This window comes from Anoplolepis gracilipes, chromosome 16 (assembly GCF_047496725.1).
Source record: "Anoplolepis gracilipes chromosome 16, ASM4749672v1, whole genome shotgun sequence".
NCBI classification, from domain to species: Eukaryota; Metazoa; Arthropoda; class Insecta; order Hymenoptera; family Formicidae; genus Anoplolepis; species Anoplolepis gracilipes.
This window is the reverse complement of record NC_132985.1, coordinates 2594582-2618673: the sequence shown is the minus strand read 5'-3', so window position 1 is coordinate 2618673 and position 24092 is coordinate 2594582. Positions and strand designations below refer to the sequence as shown.

General features: G+C 28.2%; 1 protein-coding gene across 1 annotated transcript; it reads right to left on the bottom strand.

Annotated features, from left to right (window-relative positions):
* Nucleotides 1-397: 397 nt before the first annotated feature.
* LOC140674621 (hydrocephalus-inducing protein homolog) lies at nt 398-23820 on the bottom strand. The gene is made up of 51 exons (XM_072908282.1): nt 23682-23820; nt 23270-23520; nt 22905-23044; nt 22690-22837; nt 22404-22621; nt 21993-22189; nt 21498-21794; nt 21267-21437; nt 21035-21206; nt 20494-20898; nt 19948-20138; nt 19676-19866; nt 19282-19402; nt 19071-19183; nt 18919-18978; nt 18357-18489; nt 18189-18281; nt 17676-18100; nt 17406-17506; nt 17188-17314; nt 16973-17083; nt 16557-16799; nt 16109-16329; nt 15702-15828; nt 15333-15469; nt 14911-15150; nt 14424-14727; nt 14078-14338; nt 13086-13413; nt 12439-12720; nt 11875-12119; nt 11295-11588; nt 7174-7435; nt 6865-7093; nt 6236-6463; nt 5847-6151; nt 5613-5772; nt 5330-5525; nt 5020-5253; nt 4766-4935; nt 4493-4697; nt 3853-4427; nt 3398-3533; nt 2562-2852; nt 2213-2422; nt 2023-2136; nt 1669-1902; nt 1278-1505; nt 1064-1209; nt 690-873; nt 398-556 (listed from the first exon to the last, which is right to left on the bottom strand). Exons 1-51 carry the CDS (start codon nt 23803-23805, stop codon nt 398-400), a joined length of 10737 nt encoding a protein of 3578 aa, XP_072764383.1. The 5' UTR covers nt 23806-23820.
* Between the last annotated feature and the right edge of the window lie 272 nt (nt 23821-24092).

The following is a 24092-nucleotide window of genomic DNA, read 5'->3' as shown; positions in this document are numbered from 1 at the left end:
ACGTTTTGGAATGTAACTCTAGATACGATACTTTTCGCCAAACTAACATTCCAAATTTACTCTTTAGAGTAGAGTAGTGTTTGATTGATCAATCAGGCCAAAGACATTTTTTTATCAATTAAACGCCATTTTACTCTAAGGAATAAATTTAGGGACATAAAACCCACTAGAATGTCACTATGAAAACATATAATGGTTGTGTGTTGCATTATACATCAATGAATGAAATATACATGCGTAACATGATTGTACATGCATGACTTTTTTAATAATTAATTAGATTACAATGACTAATTAATCAAAATTTTATATTGTATTCTGAATGATTCTCAATACATGTGACAAACTACAGTAATATCATCATGTGTTAGATACTGATACATTGCTTATTTATGTGTCAGTCATATACACCTTTTAAATAATAAGTCCAGTTGATTTGAGAAATCTTAGGATCTGTACAATATACCAGGAGTTTTCCAGTTATTGGATAGCTGTCATTTTCCAATTCCCTCTTTTTATTTGATATATCTTTCAGGCGAATGATGATATTGATTATCTTGCAATATTTATTTATAAAAATTCAATTATATATATATGTGACAGAGATCTCGAACGTTTGATAAATAATTCCACTTTCAAAAATAGGTAAATTTAAAATAATACTAAAAATATACACATCTATAGCTCACCTGTTTCTGTTTAATTTCTTCCAACGACGTTGTTGTCACGAAAGTTTCCGGATTGTCCAAGACAAGCTCAAAAGATTTAGTTTCTCTAAATATATTTTTAAATGGTATTTGAACTGGTGCTTTAGGAGTAACTGTATATGGACCTTGTGGATTTGGTAATGAATATGTACCGATGAGAGGAAATCTAGACAGACACAAATTAAATAAAATAATAATTTCATATATATATATATATATATATATATATATATATATATATATATGTACACATATTAATTTGCATACACACATTAATTTAAATATTTAACTGTACATTTAATAATGAAACAATCAACAAGACAAGCTTAAATAATATTAGCTGCAAATTATCATACGTAAATTCTCCAGCGATCTCGGATGTAGCTGTCAAAGTAGCAGAGACATTATCAATGTCATAAGGTTCGTAAACCACATCGAATGAGGCTCTTTTCAATGCCGGCACATCGATATCCTTCGGAGTTGTAAAACATTCATTGTTCACCTAGAAAGGACAAAACTTTCCCGTTTTGGTCATACACGTTTACGATTATCAATATTTTTTACACTTACCTTGATTATAAATGTTGCATTCTTTTTGGCATGATTGCTTATAGTCAAGGAAAAAGTGGCAGAAGCACCGAGTACCGCGACGACACGCGTCGTTTTTTCTGCAGGTGCCGGCGTCGCTCGCAATCGCAATTCGTAAGGAAACAGTCCGAGTTCTTTGCAATTAATCTCCAAATTTATTGCAGACTCCTCACTGGGATGTAAAGGGTGATATTCAATACCAATGGTTTCCTGTTGTATTTATGTCATTAGTAATTATATTCTTTGTTGATCAACTTTGTTGATTAACTATTTATAAATTATATATATATATATAGGTTTTTTTTATTAATACTATTTTAATGTATATTCAAAAATGAAAATTATTTCAATCAAAAATCTTTATAAAACTAACACTGGATAAAGGTGTCACAAGTTTTGGTACATCGTAGATCATGATGTAAGGATGCTGACACTTTGCCATGTATGTTATGTGTTGTTCTTTAAGCGGATTATCGAGTCTTAAAGCATGGCATACCGGAGATCGCACTGAAGTAATTAACTTGATCGATTCAATTTCTTCAGGTTTTTTAACATTGTACTGAAGCTCATAAAATTGATATTCGCCCTCTTCATTAATGAATGTTAACTGAATAAGATATCATATATCTTTAGAAACTTAAAAAAATTTTATTCCCTTTGTATGTTGAAAATTTTCTTTTTAATAATAAATTATTTGAATTTGTTTTCTCTTTAATTAATGATTTACCTTGAAGTTACATTCCATTTCTTTGTAAGAGTGAAATTCTACGCGATAATCTCGCTGATTATTCGGTGGCACATCTATCTTACTGTTACCAACCAAAGTATACACTTTAACATCCTAAAGATTACGAAAAAAACATTAAAATTTTATAATTATTACAATATTCCAAATCATTCAAAATAGATTTTTAAACCTTGTTGAAAACCTTGTTTGAATCTTCAATTTTGCATTCGAATCGTTGCCACTTATTCAACCAATTGTAGACGGGTAATAATTCTGTATACTTTGTCTTTGCAGGAAACTGACGTATAATCCTTTGGAGAACTTGTGGAGCTAGGCTCATTCCTTGAAGAGAATATACTAAAGGTGCTTTGTCATTCGGCAGCTTCAAAACTAATGTACCCTAAAACAATTTATGGAAATATCGTGTTTATTGATTTCTTATTCAAATAAAGGATTATATAAGATGTTCTCTTTCTTATGTTTCTATAAATCATAAAAATTATTTTATAAGAGAAATTCGTCAAGTATCTTTTAATTACTTTGTGAGGATTGTTTTCGCTGTTCATAACCAGAGGGGCGTAGGTGATTGTACAGGTAGCAAAATTTTTTGAAGGAACGTCTAAGACTTCGTCGACAAAAAAATAGTCACCGAAGACCTCTGGCTTTAGTTTCCAAGGAGTTGCAGTGTCGTTCTCGACATTTAAAGATCTCATTAGCTTCTCACGAACGCGACACGAAAAGAACAAAGTGTCAATTGGGTCGGGTAGTTTGCAGCAACCTCCGGTAATTTTTACACTGAGAACTCCATATTTCTCAATTTCAAGCGTTGCCTGAAAAATATAAAATTTTCTTTTAACTAAGAACTGTACCTTATTATAAAAATATCTACTTTTTCTGTGAGATTCATCAGTTTTAAAATTTCTCTATTATTGTATATATATATATATATTGTATATATGTATATTGTGCACATTATTATAGTATAATTGACTAGAATATGTGTACATGTTCTAAAGTATTAATTTATTTAATGTAATATATATATATATATATATTTGAAATAATATAGGATTTTTTTAAAACTAATAATCACATTTATATTTATTAAAATAAATATTAAAATAATTTTTAATCAATTCATTAAAACATAATAAAGTTTCGAGAAATATATATCAATTATATATATCAAAATTCTCGAGTTTTAAAAGGGATAGTTAGTTTGAAAAGTTAAACATAATTCAGAAAAATAAAGAATAATGAGGCATGTAATAACTCATTTCGGTCTGATGTACATTATAAAAATATAACTCGCTTGCGCAATTGAATATATATATATATAAGTACAGAAGGTTATAAAAGTTATATGTGCGCTCACATCGCCCTCGATCAAACTGTCATGCCGAGTAGGTCGGAAACTGACAATGAAGTTGACGTTCATACCGGGAGAGCAATAGCCAGTCACAGGATTGATGCTAAAATCTCGTGGCAATTTTGATGTGTTCCATTTGAATCTGAATTGATAAACCATATCATATGACATTAATATGTTTGAATAATTAATATTTCTATTATACATTAATTAATAATAAAAATATTAAAATTAATTATAATACATATATACAAATATAAATTATATGAAAAGTAAAAAACAATCATTTGCTAAAAAACCACACAAAAACTTTAAAACATATATAAGTAGAAAAAAATAACATTAAAAGAAATTAGTTTTCTAATTTTGAAAATGAGTATAAAAGTTCGATACTATTATAATTTTTAAATGTTTTTGTTTTATTAGATTAATTAATAATAGTTAATTATAATAACACCAACCTAGCACCAATGTCTCCTATATTCAATAGCACTACCTTCGTTTCGCTGAGGCACCCTTGGACGATTATACCGAAAGAAATACAAGTTCTGTTCAGACGAAATTCTGCTCCTATGCAACTTCCGCGCAGAATAAATAGTGGCTGAATCGTGGAATTAGTTTGGAAAGCCACTTTAGCGACGAAAGGACGCATTCTTCGCATAGATTTATATTTTACGGTGATATTCACGATCTTTCCTGATTGAAGTGCGATCGATTCTGCCGGCTCAATCTCGAGAACTTTGGATAGATCGGGTTCGATCGTCTGAAGAGTCACGTCAAACGTATCTGAACGTTTTGTTTCAGTGATTGATGCTAGAGTTTGATCAATTTTGGAGTTTTCTTCATTGGTGTTCCTTGGACACACTTGAATTTGTTCGCGAAATCGATCATATCCTGGTAAATTCTTCATAAGATCGAACTTCAACTCGAGTGCAGCACGACCGTCGTTGATCACTGGCACTTTTCTAATGACCGTTTGGTTGATCGATAAATTGCCAAGATCTACTAATTTGTCGCGCGGATTTACTAAACGAATCTAAATAATAGAATAAAATTAATTTCTAATATATAATTATTATTATTATAAATATAATAACGTACTTTATATGTAATTCCTTCGCCAGTTATAATAACTTTTTTCTCACTCGTCGACTTTATTATAAAATTTAAATTATCGCGATAATGTATCTGTTCCAGAGGACGAAATTTTATCGGAATAATGATACTTGATCGAGGAATTATTGCTTCTGAAAGAACGTCAAGATTCGCAGAGATGTGTGGTTTCTCTTCGAATTTACACTCTAATCTGTAAGAATTTCCTTGTCTATTAATCTTAATTTTTTTATACATAAAATAGTTTATAAAATAACTTACATGTGTGGAACATCATCTAAATTTGTGATACGTAAGTCGACGTGATGTGCAGGCGCAGTGATGTCTCGTATATAACAAGGCCCAAAATCATAATGATTAAAATTGAACTCTAAAATTGATTTATTTGCAATCGCTTTCAAGACTAGCCGATATGTCGGTCCTCTAGAAATCTGAATACAAAAAAATTTGTAACATCGCTTTTCACATCTTTTACAATAAAATACACCAATTATTGAATATTTAAATGAAAATACCTTCAAGAGAATGGGATGATTTTTTATCATCGTTTTTTGTAATGCCTCAATAGTAAGACAACAATTAGACTGTGATTCGCTAACTATATGACCCTGCTTCTGTTGTATCCCAATTGTATACATATTTCTACTGATTATTTCCGGTGTCATGCCGAGATCCCAAGAATAATAAAGTGCCATCTTGCTTGAGTTCGTTATTTCAAACGTGATAGTGAAGGGTGCTTTTAACATCATCTAAAAGTAAAAAAAATATAATATTATTCTTAAAATTATCTTTCTTTAACTTTAATTAAAATAGTTTAATACGCACTTTTCCGCAATCGATAATATTTTCTTCATTTTTATTTAATCGCACGACTTGGCCATTCTGATCCACATATGTAACCGAAACGATAATATCATATGTCATTGTCGTAACAAATATAGTTAATGGTATCTTCAACTTTTTCACGATACATTTTATACAAAATTGAAATTCGCCTACAACTGTAGGCTTATATTCGATCCTATATTAAATAGAGAAATTTAAAAAAATATATAAACAAATATACATAAAAAAATCTTATTATTCAAGAGTACTGTTTTCTTCTCACCAAAAAACTTGTTCGTCTTTTGGATTTAAAATGCCATTCATAGGCATTAGCTTTAAGCTCTGAACACGTCCTTCAGAGTACAAAGAGTCCCGTACGATTTGAAAGGAAAGCTGAAATTCTTCGTTATTGATTACGCTTATCGATTCTCGTATATTAACCCCTGTAAAGAACACAAATATAAATATATAAAAATTGTTTATATTTAAAAAGTTTTTCTACTAATTTTTTTTTTACCTAATACAGTTGGTTTCATTTTCAGATGGACAAGCGAGCAGTAAACCGATGGTTCTCTGACAATCGCGACAAACAGAAAGAGACATTCCAAGTTATATTTCTCAATGGAGAATAACCAGAAGGATTCGAAAGTGCCAATGTCCTCTGCAAGGAACGTAAAAACGAAATCGACTTGTTTCCCTCGCTCAGCGATTCCTTCCGGAAATACACAGTGGAAATTCGGTACTTCACTTTCAACGCGACGAGTTCGATCTTTCCAGGCAAAGTGATAGTCATCCGATGTTGGATTTATCATCCGAAATTTTCTGAAATTCGTGATAATAAATGTAATATTTATATATGCAATGTACAATTTGTATTTGTATATATTGTTAAAATGTAATGCTTACTTTATGTGAGTGTCACCGATCCCGACCACGTTCAATTCAATTACTCTCGTATCTTCCGGAAGAGATCCATCAATTGATTGGTAATCAATTGGTCCTGGCAGTTTGGTGTTACGTCTATCACCAGATAAATAATCGCTTTCAGGTACGTCGAAATGGCAATACGGTAACAAACTTCTTCCGGCAATAGGTATAATTAATTCTGACAGCTCTGGGTCGAGATTCTCTATTCTGTCCATTAGATAAACAGAAGTGCATATGCAGATAGAAAAAAATTTGTACAATAAATCCAATGAATAAACAGATACATTATTATTCTATTAGTACTTTTATACATTATTCTATTAGTAATTATTTTTATATGATTTTACTCTGATTTTTAGTACTTTTATTATTGAAATAGATTTTATAAACAAATTTGTGAAAATTAACTGCGCTCTCCTCTTTTAATTTACATTAAATACATTTATATTATAAAAAAAATAATTAATCTTATATAAAATATTTGATATATATTATTATATACAAGAACACAAAATAATTAATTAAATTACAAATTGAATAAATATATATAAACTAAATATTAAATAAATATTAAATAATAATAAATGAATGAGTGTTTAGTATTATACTTGCACGTAAGATGAGCTTTATAATCGAATACATCCATGGGAAAAAATCTCAAAATATATTCCATAGATTCACCCGGTGGTAAAGTTCCTTTTTCAGGATGAATTCCAAATGGCAAATTATCACTTTCTAACCAGCTGTCACTACTTCGTTCTGTTAACCCAGCGCTGCTGCTGAAAAGATCAGAAGGACCGCAGTGACAAGCAGTTGGTTTTACCTCAATAATATTTTCTGCAAATATTTTTTACATCAAGATTAATATAACTTGTCTAAAAGCAATCAAATTAGAATTATAGTTTGAAAATTAAAACCTCGAGACAGTACGACTTGCTGATGATTTAATTTTGTGTTTTTGGTCATTTCTGTCATTGTGTAACTTGGATTATGTCGCCGACGACGTTCGTGAATCCCACATATTGACGAGTTAGCTCTAGATCGAGTATTTCCTTTTGATCTCGGCGTAGATCGTGAATTTGTCAATCTCATCGGATATTGCTCGTTCATATTTATTTGCCATACGTACTCCACATCGACGGTGCCAGTATTCGAAAAAGTAAATACATATTCGCGTGTCTATCAACAGAAAATTGTTAATTGCATTTTCTTATAATCAATTAATCGTATAAATGTAAAGATTAAATTTGTAGATGCGAGTATAATTTCATACATTAATATGATACATATTATCTTATGCGTATATGAATTAATTGTGCATATATGGTTATTTGCCAAGTACTGTACATCATCTCACTTTACTTAATCGTTCAGTACTGTAAACATAGACAAAATAATCTCGCGAGATTGTAAATGTCAAATAGAACGCGTCTCTAGACAAGAAACCGAAGCGAGCCGAGCGAAACCGAACATAATCGAATGTCCCGAACCACGAGTCGACGCGCGGTCAAAATCACCCCGTAATTCTTACATTATTTATCCTTCAAAAGTAAGTCTTGTATATAAATAAACATTCAGAATATTAAATAAACTGTCAAGCGATGATAATAAAATGCGGGCATATCAGACAATTGGTTATTTCTCTATAATATCGATTCGCAATTAGATCATTTTTGCTTTTCGAGAATCAAGATGGCTACGTAAGCGCGGTAATTATTTACCATGCACAGCGTAGAATTCCGCGGGTAACCGAAGCAAGCCGAGAGAAGCCGAACATAGTCGAACGTTCCGAACTACAAGTCGACGCGCGGTCGAAACCACTCTGCACAATTCTTGCATTATTCATCTGTCAAAAGTAAGTCTTGCGTATAAATAAACATTTAAAATATTAAATAACCTCTCAAACAATAACTATAGAATGCACATGTGTCAGACAATTAGTTATTTCTTTGTAAATATTCGATTCGTAATTAGATCATTATTGCTTTTCGAGAGTCGGAATCAAGATGGCTACGCATGCGCGGTAATTATTTACCGCGCGCACAGCATAGAATTGCGCGGGTAACCGAAGCAAGCCGAGCGAAACCGAACATAGTCGAACGTTCCGAGCTACGAGTCGACGCGCGGTCGAGGACGCTCCGTGACTTTGATAATATTTTCGTCCTTCAGAAGTAAGTCTTGCGTATGAATGAACATCTAAAGTGTCGAATAAACAGTCAAACAACATTTCTTGAGCGCGCGTGTCAAACAGTTAGATGTTTTCATGCAATATTCGATCCGCGATAGATTATTTGCTTTTCGAGACTCGGAGTGAAGATATAACTGCGTGTATAAATAAACATTAAAAATATTAAGTAAACTATCAAGTAATAATTATAGAATACGCGCGTGTCAGAACAATTGGTTATTTCTGTGTAATATTCGATTCGCAATTAAATCATATTTGCTTTTTCAGAGTCGAAATCAAGATGGCTACGCATGCGCGGTAATTATTTACCGCGCGCACAGCATAGAATTGCGCGGGTAACCGAAGCAAGCCGAGCGAAACCGAACATAGTCGAACGTTCCGAGCTACGAGTCGACGCGCGGTCGAGGACGCTCCGTGACTTTGATAATATTTTCGTCCTTCAGAAGTAAGTCTTGCGTATAAATGAACATCTAAAGTGTCGAATAAACAGTGAAACAACAATTCTTGAGCGCGCGTGTCGGACAGTTAGTTGTTCCCTACGCAATATTCGATCTGCTATCGGACAAGTTGCTTAGCGACTTTTCATGATTAAATAAAGTTATCTACGCTTGCGTGACGGTTATTCAGAGTTGCACGCAGTTGTATTCGATAAATAATATATCTCATCTATTGTTTTAATTATATAAAATAACAATATTCTATTTCTTGATATCAATGGAATATAGTGTGCTACATTATATATTAAAGTGAAATAAATTTTCTTCGGTATTTTAATCGTTGAAAATGAGTCTGCGCGTCAATTATAATATAGAATGAAATAGTATAGACCATAGTAATTTAAATGTTATCGTTGAATTTAGCGCTTGTCGGAAATGTATGGCGCGAATGCATGTCGGGAATGTTGTTAAAATTTCATTAAATTGTACGACGCGACATTTATTTTGAGATAGCGGTAAACGTGTTGTGGAATGTCATGAAAATGTCGCTGCGCGTCACGATTGTGTGTGAAGTCGCGTTTTCTCTCCCATAAAAGTGCGCGCATAACGGAAAATACGTTATCGGGAGTGCCGAATAAAGTATCGCGCGATAATCGTGTGGTGTCCCGAGACGACCTTTATAGAGGAGTTAAGACTGACAATCCCGATTGGTGAGTAAATTAATTTACAGAAATTTATTTACTCTAATGTGTGTATTAATTTATAGTAAATTAATTCATTATATTGCAAAAGAAAAAATTACTTGAAAAAAGAAGATTTAATTTATCTTGTTATGAATTATTTACAAAAATCAAATAAAAATTAGAATGTATTTTGATTACTGCACATATTTATAATATGCTTAATTTTTTTATAGAAAGTTATATAAATAAATTATTATAATAAAATTATATTATTTTTACAGGAGCTGTTGTAAGCAGATAAAGCAGATAATCGATTGGTGAGTAGATTTATTCAGAAATTCAAATTGTGATGACTGATATTTTTTTATAAATAATAAATATTATGTTTATAAAAAAAAATATATATAAGCACATAAATTATATAATAAATAAAATAAAATAAAAGTTAATAAAGTAAAATAAAATAAAAATTAATTAAGAAATAATTTAACATATTTATGTATAATTATTTTTAATATAAATTATTTTAATAAAATAACTGAAAAAATATCAGTTATTAAATTATACTGCAGAACCTATTACTATGATTATCATTTTAAATAAAAAACGTTTTTCATATTTTTATTCAATAAAATATAAAAATTAATTAAAAAATAATTTATCTATAATTATTAACGTTTAATATAAATTATTTTGATAAAATAACTGAAAAAATATCAGTTATTAAGTTATATTATCAAACCTATTATTTACCATGATTATCATATCAAGTAAAAAACGTTTTTTATATTTTTAGAATAGTTTGGTATTGTTGCATTATTAAAAATGATACTTTTTTCTTGATTAATTTCTAAAAATTAATATATGGTATTATCCAATATAAATAATATACATGATAAGACTTATGCTTTGGCAATCAATTTTTTTACACATACATATTTTTTAAAATATATTTTATCAAAATATAAATGCGCATATTTACAACTTATATAATTCAAAGAAAAAATATTAAAAATGTTGAAAGAAAACCGAATTTTACTCATACATATGGAAGATTCATATTTCAATCGAAAAGTGGTAAAATAACTCACTGCCGACGAGTGGAAGTGTATTTCTCTTTTTTTTACGCGTAAACAACACCCGGAATTGAATTTGATATAAAACCAACAGCGAGCGGCTGGTCTGTATTTTATCGCTAGAATTTCATGACATTTATACCATCTGTTCGCGGACACGCCAATTCAGAAAATCCCCGTGTTATTATGAATAAATATTTAAATTCGATACGAATGGGCTTGATTACAAATTTGAGAATTATTTATAATTTATATTCTATTGATTTTATTCTTTTGATTAAATAATCAGATGTAGACTTTAATCGTAATTGATAAATTGATAATTCAGATTTTAATCAGCGGATAAACCAATATAATTAAACTATGTTATAGAATATAAAAAAAAGATTGCTATAGATTGATGGCAAAAATTTAGACCATTATGATATTTTTTATAAACTTTTACAAATATTAAAGAAGAAAGTAAAAAAATTTTTATATATTTATAAAAATAAAATTTGTTATTAATTTATAAATTAATAAATATTTTTTGTTATTTTAAAATCTATCATAAAATATATAAATTATATTTGACATAGATATAAAAATTTACTGAAATAATTATAGTCTAATTTGAATGTAAAACAAGTGATATAAATCATGATTGTAATTTACCTGAAACATTAACGAGTCTTTAAAATTGATTTCCTTAACGGGACAAGAGTACTTGGAGAATGCCACGATCGCGTTTAGTAATACTTGGATGCATTTCGTCGTACCAGGTACAATTTCGTGGCTTGGCTCGTTAACAGGCTCGACTACTTTCTTAGCTAATATTTCTGAGTTTATTTCTTGTTCACTGTCAAGATTCATTGTCACCCATTGCACTTCTGTCTCTCGATCGTCCCAGGATGATTCTTTCGAAGTATTAGCGAGCTCAATCACGCAGATCGTGCAATCAACACACGTCTGTAAATTATCATTAGAAATAATTATTTTATATATATTCAATATGCAACCATACCAAATAAATAAAACTGCAACTACCACTATACTTAATATAAAGATTAAAAATTGATTTTGTTATAAAAAATTTTGATAATACTTTATTTTTATTCAAAATATATTTTTTAAAAAGAAACATCTCCAGAAATATGTAAGCTGAATAAATACAAATAATGAATATTATTATTGTATAAATTGAAAGTATTGATTAGTGGTAGTTGAGAGATTTTAAACATGTTAATTTTAATACGTCGACATAATTCACTGGCTCCGAAGAAAGAAATGTCGCAACGATTTCTTTGTAAGTCATTGGTTGAAGATGACCAATGGATGGAGTAAATACAACGTTGGGATGTGTATTCCATTGGAAGCGTGAGTACCGATTCACTGATTTATTGACAATTTTGAAGCTCTTCTTGTATATTTTATTGACAAAGCAATATCCATAATCCAGCTTATAAGATAATGAAACCGGAAGCGTGCTCGGCGTCAAAACTAAAAAAAAAGTAAAATATAAATTATAAATAAAAATAAGTAATAAAAATTGCACTTTAAAAAGAATTCAAAGAAGATATTAATAAAAAAATATCGTATGTTAATAAGTATTAATAAAGTTATAATGAAATAAATAATATGAAATTCTTATTTAGGAATAACCGCGAAAATAGATAATAATTAATAAATATTCTTGCCAAAAAAATTTATTTAAAAAAAGACATTAAATGATAGACACTAGGTAAAACTTGAAATACCATTATAATATTTTCTATAATTATGTTCTTATATACATATATTGTTTTTGCTATTTTATTACCTCCCACAATACTGTTTTGTGATCTTCTCGATTTATTACTAGACTCTCGTTTTTCATTGGTAGAATCAAATTTTATATTTGTGAGTTCTAGCCCCTCTAACACAATTGATTCTGCATACACTTCGCCCTTTAAATCGATTATCAGATTCTCATAAGGATTATCGGTTATGAATAGTCGCACTTGACCTTCATATTTGCCAATCTCTTGCGGAATAAATTTTATTTTAAACGAAGTCCTTTCTCCAGGCATTAAACGAACTACAACGCATCGATCGTTTGACACTGTAATTTAATAATTTATATACGTTACGTAATAGTCTATCACTTCATTTTTGAATTATTAAAATACATTTATGTCATGTTGCGTACTTTATTTACTTATTTTCTTTAAAAACTGGATTTTCTTTAGAGAACTTAAATTAAAGACATTAAAATAATTGCTACATTTTTAAAAAGTTTTTTTTTCATTGAAAAATACTTAATAATAATTTTAAATAATTTTCATTATAAGAAGAAATTATATAAGATTAAAAAAAATACAATTTGTTTAATTAAATGTTTTTTAAGCCTAAATTTACATAAATCTGCGCAGGATTTACTTTTCTTTTAAATTATTACTAATTAATATACAAAAAAGCGAAACTAACTATCAGCTCCACAATCCCAATTACTTAACAAGTAGTTTCTTGCACTGTCACAAGTATTGAGAGTAAAAAGAAAATTCGAATTCTCATAAATCTCGACAATCACTTTAGCTGGAATTACACCGATATTCTCAAAAGTGAATTTCTTTTCATTAGAATCATTTATAAGCGTACGACCAAAGTTTAGAACAATTTGTTCTCGTTTTCCGCTCGGTGGTTCTACGATTGTTATTTGTGGTACACAAGCTTGTCCTACTAATTTCATGAAAAACTTATCATCCTTTAAATGCGGGGGAAGCTCGACTGCAATTTCAAAGACTGCATAACATGTCTGTAATTATAAATATAACATTAAATAAAAATAACTAAATATTAATAATAAAAATATTAAGAATAATAATTCAGTTATATTTAACATCAAACAATATGAATCTCAAAAATCTCTTATTAAACATATATGAAAAATATTCTATATTTTCGTTTATTTCTTCTAAAATTTATTATATTTATTTTTATTATATTAAATTTATTTATTATATTATATTATTATACATATATATACCATGCTGATTATTAAACTTGCAACATATAAATATATATGTACATGTATATGTAGTGTTGCACTTTTAATAATCAATAGTGCATATACAATATTTTTAATAATTTTATATATACAATATATATATAATAATTTTAAAAAATTTATGTATAATATATATCGAGAAAAAGAGAAAGAGTGAAAGAAAGAATTTAACGTTATATTACATTATATTACACCATATATTGTATTTTTAATATTTATAACTTTTTTTTATATCATTTCTCTATAGTTAATTATGCATAATTAATTATATAATTAACAGTATATTTATATTAAATTTGATATTTATTTATATTAACATATTAATAATTATATTAATTTTTTTATTTTAAAAACTTATTCTTTAGGGTGTTATTCTATGTAATTCTTGATATTTGAGTTTATAAAACGTTACCTCCATGAAGGTCGGATTAAACGAAATTGCAAATCTTTTATGACTCATCGCCGGAATGCGTTCTCTCTCGGGTGTCAACACGAAGACGTCGGGCTTTACAGTCTTTGGTATAAATGATTCTGCGAGTAAGATCAGTTCTACATCAGCGGGTATTACGTTTCGGTTGTAAAGCACGAAATATGCCGTGTGAGTGTGTGACACGCTGACATAACGAAAATATAGGCATTTCTCTTGACGCACGAATATAGTATGTGCACCGATCTAGTATAGTATAACATACAATAAAAAGATAGTTTTTTTTATTTTAATTTGAGATACGAGATAGACTGTTGGAAAAATTAGGTACCTCTTTCGGGCAAATAAAATCTTCAATGCGATCCACAATGTGATTTTCGTGGAACATAGCATCGAGATCTTGCAAATCGACGCTAGGTATACAAGAATTAACGGACAATTTTATTAATTTACCACTTCTGTCTTCGGGAGTACTATCGGGCACGAGAATCATTATTTGTTCTTCTTGTAAACCCACACATTCTGGATAGCATTCGATTGTTATAGTATCGATTTCTCCTGGCTGAATGTTCCCTTCGGTTTTTGTTATAATAAAAGGACCAATCTTTAACATAGCTGTAGATTGCGGTGTCTTTCTATAAGAAAAATTAAATATTAGCATATTGAAACGAGTATTTTCATTACTTTCATTCTTACAATTATTAATTAAGTTAATTAAATAAAATAAATATAAAATTATTTAATTTGCAATAAATAATCAATTGGTACATTTTAATAGACATATTAATAAATTATTAAAAGGATTTTTTTAAATTTACTTATCAATTCGCAATTTATCTTTTTTCGTTGGCATATCCGTCGTTTTGTCAAGATTAGTTTTTATTGGATCTTCCTTGATTTCTGTCATGTAGATATTAGATGGATGTTTGATAGGTGCTATTTCAATAGAATAACGAAGCAAAAATTCTCCAGTATTTTCTATATTAAGATACATCGTTTTTTTAGTACATATGCCGAGTGAAGCAAAAGTTATCTCAGGATAAGGATAAATGCGAAATCTATATTTGGAAAAGAAAAATCAATACAATTTCATGCACTGATTTAATTTACCTTATAATAAACATTATAAGATTGATTAAAAAACACTAAAAAATGATTTTTGGAAATTAAAAGAAAGAAATTGATTTTAAATGTTTAAATTAATATTAGATTAATATTAGATTCAGATAAAATGTTCCACCTAGTATAATATGCAACTAAGGAAACTTTCAAAGGAAATTCTGCAATCACAGCAGTTTCTTTATTCATATCGAGAAAACGACATCGAAGTATCGGGCATTCTTTTAAAGTAATTTCATTCTTCGATAGAAAAGTTATCTGCAATTGAATAAAGCTGTATTTTAATATTTTAATTTAAAACTCGTATCTATTTTATTGTTATTATTAGCTAAATTGATAAAACTAAATTTAATTATTTATCACTAATATAATTTAATAATTCTATTTTAAAAATACAGAACAATAGTATAAAAATAACAAATATAAATATTTGTCTTTTATTTCTTTATTACATATAAAAAATAAAAAATAATTGTATTGAAAAATATACCTGTACTGTAATCTCTTTTTTTGGTTGAATGGAACCTATAGTAGGACTAATTTCAATGTCTTCCTTTAATTTTAAAGGCAAATTTGATGCGATCTTAGCCAGTTTGTTTTGCTCTTCCAAAACAACTCTGAATATAATTAATAGAATATACATATTAGTAATATATACATATAATATGCATAAACATATTATAATATATATTATTAAGAGTATAATTATTAATTTAATTAACAAAATATATACATATTAATAATATATTATAAATTTAATATTGAAAAAGGATTATTAAAGTTGTTACAATAAAGAACTTGTTACAATATCTAAATATTGATGGTGTTAAATTAATTAGCAAGTTTTAATTATAGTATTTTAATATTTTAGTTCGCTAAATATATTTTTTTACTTACACATATTTAACTTCGTAATGTCCCCGATTAGTTATTGTGAAATTCGCACTCGTAGGGAAACCAACTTTTACGCACTTTAAATCAATGGGATTTGCATGATTAATATCGATAGCAATATCATATGTTTCGCCAGATAAAGTGAGAGTTTCCACAAAAATAGGTTCTACATCATTTTCACAGAAGAAAGCGTTGAAAGTTAAACTTGCTTCGATCGCTCCAATCTAATGCAAAATTCATATTTTGAAAAGAAGTTTTATGCTATTAATTTAAAAATATTCGAGAGAGAAAAAGAGAATAACTTTTTAAAGATTTATTTTTTACATATTAAAAAAAATTAGTAAAATTTTTATTTGAATAAATAAAATTTAAATATTAATATTTTTAATATAATAAATACTGACGTAATTTAACTAATATAATTTAACAAAAATTTAATTGAATTATTTACTTTGCTCGCATGATAACAAAATTCGATTTTTTGATCACTCTGGGGTTTAACAACTCCTTTGATCGGTGTAAATGATATTTGAGGATCTAAAGGTCCATCAGGATCCAAATGCCAAAAAATCTCAACCGGAGATTTATTCCGGATAAAACAAGCAAGAAAATTTCTTCTATACAGAAGCACATGACTAAAGGACAATTGTTTGCTGTCAAGTTCAATGTCCAATTTCGAGCCATTACATCGAAGCTAAAACATTACGGGTTTCTTGATAATTATCTCTCTGCATATTTTAACTAAATACTAAAATAACACTTGTTTTATTTTAAATATAATTTTCAAATTTTTTAAATATAAAAATAATTTTTAGAACAATTGTTTTTTAGATATTTTTAAATTGAAAAGTGTGTGACACATTTTACCTCGATTGTATCAACATGCGGATTATTCACAATACATATATACAACTTATCAGTAAATGAATCAACTTTCGTAACACCTGCGGATATTTTTAGCAATTCACATTGTCCAGCCTACAAATTAAATAATAAAAAATAATTTGATATCTTGTGTACATATATTAAATTATAAGAGAGATTAAGCACATTACAAAATAAAATATAAGAAAATAGCACACTTGAATATAAAGTTCCTCTTGTTCAATAATAAAAATATCTGGATTATTTTCTTGCAGAAAGAAAGATACTTTTGCATCGACTTTAGATATATTGCAAAACTTTAATTCTGCTTCACGACGGTGAGCGCTGTTTACAAATTATGCATACTAAATACATAATTTATTTTTCGTTAATAATTCAATATAGTATTATATATATTAATATTGTAAGATCAAACCTCTTATCCTTCCTAAACACTAATAAGGATCCAAAATCGTAGGTATCAGTGTCAGAAAAATATGTGGGATCAATTATATTATTTACTTTTGTTTCTTGCACCTAAAAAAATCTTTTATTACTTTTATAAAACTTTTCTAAAAATACCTATTTATTCACGATCTTTTAATAAAGAATACATACGTAATTTATGATTATTTAATTAATTAAAAATACTAATAAAAGTTTAATTAGTAATACATTTCTGTATATTTAAAAAAACATGTTATACCTTTGAAAAAATAGTGTTAGGATTCATATCTAATCGCGGAACATCCGCAATACCATGGATATTGATATCATAAGTAACCTCATTACCATCGATGATAGATAATGCGTATGTTTGTTGATGAATTCCTATCTCTTCGGGTTGGTATCGGATTTTAAATCTTTGACTTTCGTTAGGTTGCAAAATCCATCGTGATTTTAGCATTATTTCAAAGATTGCATTTGTAATAGATGCATCCTGCTTATTCTCTATTATTGATGTATTTAATGATGTCGATGATGGTTCTTCAGTTTTGTCGACAACGCGTTTCTTATGCATTGAATTCTCTGTATAACTTCCTTGTTTATTAATTAAGCTAATGTGTGAAGAATTGCTTGTCATTATTACAGAGTCGGATATCGTGGATAAGGAGACAATTTGATAAGCTCCTAATTAAAAACAAAAAGCTATGATTAATACGCCTTTGCAATATCACATATGGACAATTATCACAAATTATGTTGACAATATACTTGCCACTATTTTTAATATCCCGTTTCCTTATATTTCGTGGCTTAAGAATATAATATTTTTTCGACTCAAGGTCCAGTTTTGGTGCAATTTCAAGAGCTAACATCAATTTTATTATTCTATAATTTTTATGTGATAGAAATATTTGTTAAAAAAAATAATTATATTACTTACGAAGAGCTTTCTTAGCCAAGCTATTTTCGCTCATTTGATTAACTATTACATCATACATCACTCGATCCCATGGATCTGTGGCATTTACATACCAGATGTGAATATATTCTTTCGTATATTCATTTGTATAAATCTGTAAAAATAATTAAATTGTATAATTATATACATATATACAAGGTGTTTCGGAATCATCGCATTACTTGTTAATGGCAGATTATTGAGATTTTGAAGATGACTTTTCCTCAACAAAAATATCGTGGGTGATTATCATTTTTTACAAATTTTCAATTTCAATAATCTTTCATTAACGTATGGTGCAGTGATCTTTAGACATCATACAAATATATGTGATAATTTTTTTATTGTATTTTAAATATCAGAACATTGCTTTTTGGTGTAGATAATATAAAACATGGAAGATGTGATGTATGAAGAATAAACTGCAATATTTTTTAATGAAATTTGTACAAAAATTTATAAGTTGAATTAAATTAAAAATTAAATTAAACTGAACTGAATTAAATTAAATTGAATTATATTTTACCTCTTTACTGATATCAGCACTCTTATCTTTTGGCTTATCAGTTTTCGAAATTTTGCTTTTCGCCGTAAACAGTGCATCCTATAAATAAATAGGCAAATGATATTTTATAATAATTTTTAAATATTAAGGGAGGACAATTAAAGTTTTATAGAATATTTTTTGATATTTGCTTTTTTTAAAGGATCCCAATGTTTGATGATATTTTCTATGGCTGAAAGACTGCTGTAATAATCATTCATGGCATTAGCAATATTCTCCAAATCTTTTGATGTTTCTTGCTTTCCTAAATGTCATATAATATTGTAAATCAAATTGAATTTTATCATTTTCTTTGTTCAAAAAATAAATTTACTTTAATTTTTTATTTAACTTTATTATTACTTAATTTAGAATTGTCTGTACTTTCTGGTTCTTTGAGATCCCGAATTTCTTTTTCGTTGACGGGCGCTTTAGAAGTTTGAGATTTTTCTTCTTGACTGTTAGTTTTTCCATCTTTTATTTTCTTATTTACTTTTTTATTTTTAATACTGCGTGTATTAGATGCTTGTTGAGGTAATATCTGTAGAATATGCGACGAAAAACTTGGACATTAATACATGAATATAATTAAATTTATATTAATAATATTGAATATAAAATTACGACATTCTCATTCACAACAAAGAACAAAATAGGAAAAACTTTAATAGTTATATACATTCTATACAGTAATTTTCAAAGAAAATAGAAATCCAAGAATTCAGAGCTTTCTAAAGTTAAATCGCGAAGTCGATACTTTTCTTTTTCCGAGTTCCGTTATCCGTTGTACAAATTGCATTCGCCTTTGTAGCGCTTCTTGTTTCTTTCTTGATAAAGTTGATTCCAAATAAAATTTCTTCTCATCTTCCGCAAGTAGTTCATATTCAGATAATGACATTTCATCAATTTCTTGAATTTTTTTAGCAGTTGTCTCTGCTAATCTTTGTGCTATTTAAATAATAAATAAGAATTTAATAATTTTTATAATTTATGATAATCTAATATATTGCAATTATGACCTTTAACTACCTTTTAATTCTCGCAATTCCTCCATTTTTCGAATATAATTGTCCATTGAGTTTAGAAAAGTTACAAACAATATATATTCTACATGTCCAACTACATTCAACAATACGATTAACGTAACAACATCACTTTCGAAGAAAATATTGTTTAAAGTTTGTAGTATAAAACCACTCTTGAAGTCTGACGATGATAATCTATTTGTTAACAATAGCAATAAATGATATAAAAAAGATTAAGAGTTTAAAATATGCAGCAAATTATAGTCAAAGTAAATATTTAAAGATTAAATATCTGCAACTAATAAGAAATATCAGTATAATTAATCAAATATTTATCATCATTTGTGTACATATTATATATTTATATAGATATATATTATAAAAATATATACACACACATATACATATTTATAATATATAATACATAAATAAAATTAAATACACAATTAAAATACATATTTTAATGTATGATATATTTACTTAAATATAATATATAAATTGAGATGCAACAATTTTGTATTATTTAAAAATTAATGTATGTCAATGCTACCTTTCTCGAAGAATTTCGAGGAACAAGCCGATTTCAATTCCGAGAAAAGTGTTATTCTGATCTTTTCCGCCAACTTTCGATCCAACTGTCGCCGCATAATGTGAAAGAATTTTCTGTAGTAGCAAAATAGTTTGAATTTTACATTCGTAAAGGCTCACAGGATCTAAAAAATTCAAATCCTCTTCTCTTGGAATCTTTGCAAATTCCGTTTCAAATAAAATAATTAATTCTCGATCGTTATTCTCGGTATGTTTATCGATTTTTGTCGCTTCTGCTTCAAGTTTAATTGCTTTCGATAATTTTATTTGTTTAGGTGATTCTTCCTTTGCGATTATTTTTTGTACATGGTCCGCGACTTCGATGCCGACTTTTTTTATTGCTGACAGTCCAGTTTCCAAAAGATTTCTGATGTGAAAAATTTTAAATTTCTTATTTTCATTTTTAATAATTTTAAAGAAAATAAATATCTTTTTTTCTAAATAAAGACTGTTTAACTAATCTATTTGAAAATTTAATGCTTTTAGAAATTTTTTGTAGTTACTTATGTTTTTCGAGCGCTAATAAATATTCCTGATAAGCTTCATCGATAATCTGTCGCAGTTTAATAGAGGCCCAATTATCGCCAAGTGCGATTCCTTCGATAATAATTTTATCTATACATAATAGTGGTACTTGCAATATTGTAGCGCTTCTGCACGCAGTTTCTTGATATTCTAAACAATAGAACAATTTGCTAAATGTTGTTTGCGCGTGTCTTTGCTATAAAAAATTACCAGTGAATGGTGCACCGTGAAAAATGATGCAGATTTTTTTAGCTGGTTGTGAAGGATCTATTATCTCGAGTTCTGGTATTGTCTTCGTTTCAAGACTATCGAATAAATCTTTTACAGGATCTTTTAGTCTCTCATAGAAGCTGGGATCTTTACGCAAAGTTTCTATATAACCTTAAAAGAAACATAAAAACTATAATAATTATTAATGAATGTTATGACGATATGACTCACAGAGAAGTAGATTTTGAAGCTCTTCGGGATCGTTTGTTGGCAATATGGGCGGTTCACGAGGAACGTCCAGTTCGCTAAAAACTGACATAGGCGGACAATCTTTTTTTATATTATCTATAGAAGTAGATGAATAACTAGTAGATTTTTTCCGTTGCGATTTATCAATAGTAGATTCCTTTTGCAGATCTATTTTCGATTTCTGTTGAGTTGAAGAGCGTTGAACAGATAATTTTGATGTACTAGATGATTTCTTTTTTCCTCGTATTGTTGTCTTGTGTTCTGACAGTTTGTCGTCGTCTATTCAAATATCATTACACATTGCGTCATAATTTAAATTTAATATTTTTCCCAAAAACATATCGATTATTAAAAAACATAAAATAATTTCTAAATTTTTAAAATATTTTTAAAGATCTTTTTTATCTGGTAATATTACAATTAAAGGTGATAACCTCCAGGAAAGAAAGTTTGTTTTCAAGAACTCTTAATATATACCATTTGACGCGGTGATACTTTTTTCTTCGATTGCTTCCGTTGACAAAGCATACCCCATCTCACTCATGAGACTATTATAGAATTCCATTAAAAACGATGGCATTCTCTCTCCGAGTTTTCGAGGCGGTAATAGGATTTCTTCAACTCCGTAGTAGCGAGTTAGTGCCTCAGCGAGTCGTTCCTCCTCTAGAAAAAGACTGTGAAATGCGTCGATTTATTCCGTAAAATACATTCCACACCATTTCATCTGTCACCTTGCGTTCATGTTAATCGCAAAATGAGAAAATGACAGATATTTTTATGACAATTTCCGTATTATAAATATGTAGATTTTTTCTCTTTTTTATTGTTTTCCTTTATTTCGCTTTTACTTATAATCTGTTAATGTCTATGTTGCTCAACATTGATTACCTATCGAGATGATGCCAGAAAAATTCCACCGGATAATCACAAGTATTTTCGATCGTAAATATTTTTTCCTGCACTTCAGTAAAAAGTATCGTGGGTGGAAAATTAATGTTGAGATCGCTTATTCGTAGCTTACGTTCGACTCCGCGGCCAAGTAATGTTACTGTTTGCGTTTCCAATCCCATTTTGACAATGATTTTTAAATTCGCTTCTACGCGACACTGTAAATGATGAATGATTCGTTTATGTTTGTATCATATTAATATACTTGTGTATATATATGTAGTACCGCTTTATGTGGTTTAAAATAAACATTGATGATTTCTGAATAACCAGATGAAAGAAAGTTAGATTTGTAGTTTAATTGAAATGGGCAGTCTTCTTGTTTCTTACGAGTGGTCAATATTTTTGCTTCCCAGCAGCAATCGACGAAACCTCTAAAATTAAAATATGTAAGTACATTCTGATAAAGCTTTAAAATATATTTAAATAAAGACATATTACTCGTTCTTCATTAAAATTTTCATCATTAAACATTCTCCCACAATGACATTTTGAAAATCTAATAATTTCGTGTTAACAGTAACGAATGGATAAGTAATAATGCCTTTTATAATTATAGGAATTGTAGAACCACGAGATACCTGCAAAAAGAACCTATAATAAATTTTTGTTTAAATTACTATAATATTTAATTATTTAAATGTGGTATTATATTTATTTATGTAATATATTACATACGTACGTAATATATTATGTTTAATATTATTTTTATTATTACATTATTATTAAAATACATACATAGCTACAAAAAAAGCATCATAACTTATTCATATTTTATTTAAACAACGAAATAAAATTAATTTTACTTCTAAATAAATTGAATGCTGTTCTTTCGTGCTTCTCTCAACATATTTTGCCGATGATGGCTGCCATGTAACAGTTAAAGATGTAGTTTTTCCAACTATTAACATAGTTTTCTCAAATTGTATAAGAATGCCGGAATATTCAAATTGCTTTTTTGCTAATTTTTTTATTGCAACTTCTACATTCCAAGGCCCGTAATTGATAATCGTTATCGAATAACACGTTTTAAGATCGATTGTAACGTAACCCATGTCTGAAAATATTTGTTATATTATTAATTATTTTATTTCGAGCATTGCCAATTTTATCTCGTAATTATAGATGAAATTGTAGTTAATTTGGAAGCAATTAACATTACAATTAATTAATTTGAGAATAATTAATTTTCGAAATCTATATTTTTTATAAATGTACCTATGATATATTCAGGAGTATAAAGAAAAGGAAAAACAGCCTTCTTATACGAAATAGAATGTTTTATCAAAGTGGAAGTATTCTCTTGGATAAATTGAATTGCCAGAAATCTGTCAATTGCCATTTCGATATCAATAATACTAGGAAATATTTCATCATATGAAATCAAATCCCATTTATCATCTTTAAAACAAAAAATATTACTTGAGATATTTTTAATAATTAATACAATTTTGTACTCAATTATATGTTTTGTTATTATTTTTTTATAATAAAAAATTTAATACTGTTCGATTTACTTAATAAAATTCTCTCATCCCACTCAGGCACTTGAGTTTTTGACTGATTATTATTCGTATCATTACATTGAGTTTTTATTTCTTGTTTTTTCTGCAACATAAAATATTAAAA

Coding starts and splice junctions, on each gene's coding strand:
- LOC140674621 (XM_072908282.1), bottom strand. CDS start 23,805: ATGGCAATTGACAGATTTCTGGCAATTCAATTTATCCAAGAGAATACT. Junction 21,795..21,992: donor AAGTATCACCGCGTCAAATG/GTATATATTAAG, acceptor ATATTTGAATAG/ACGACGACAAACTGTCAGAA. Junction 11,589..11,874: donor AGCCAGTGAATTATGTCGAC/GTATTAAAATTA, acceptor GATAATTTACAG/ACGTGTGTTGATTGCACGAT.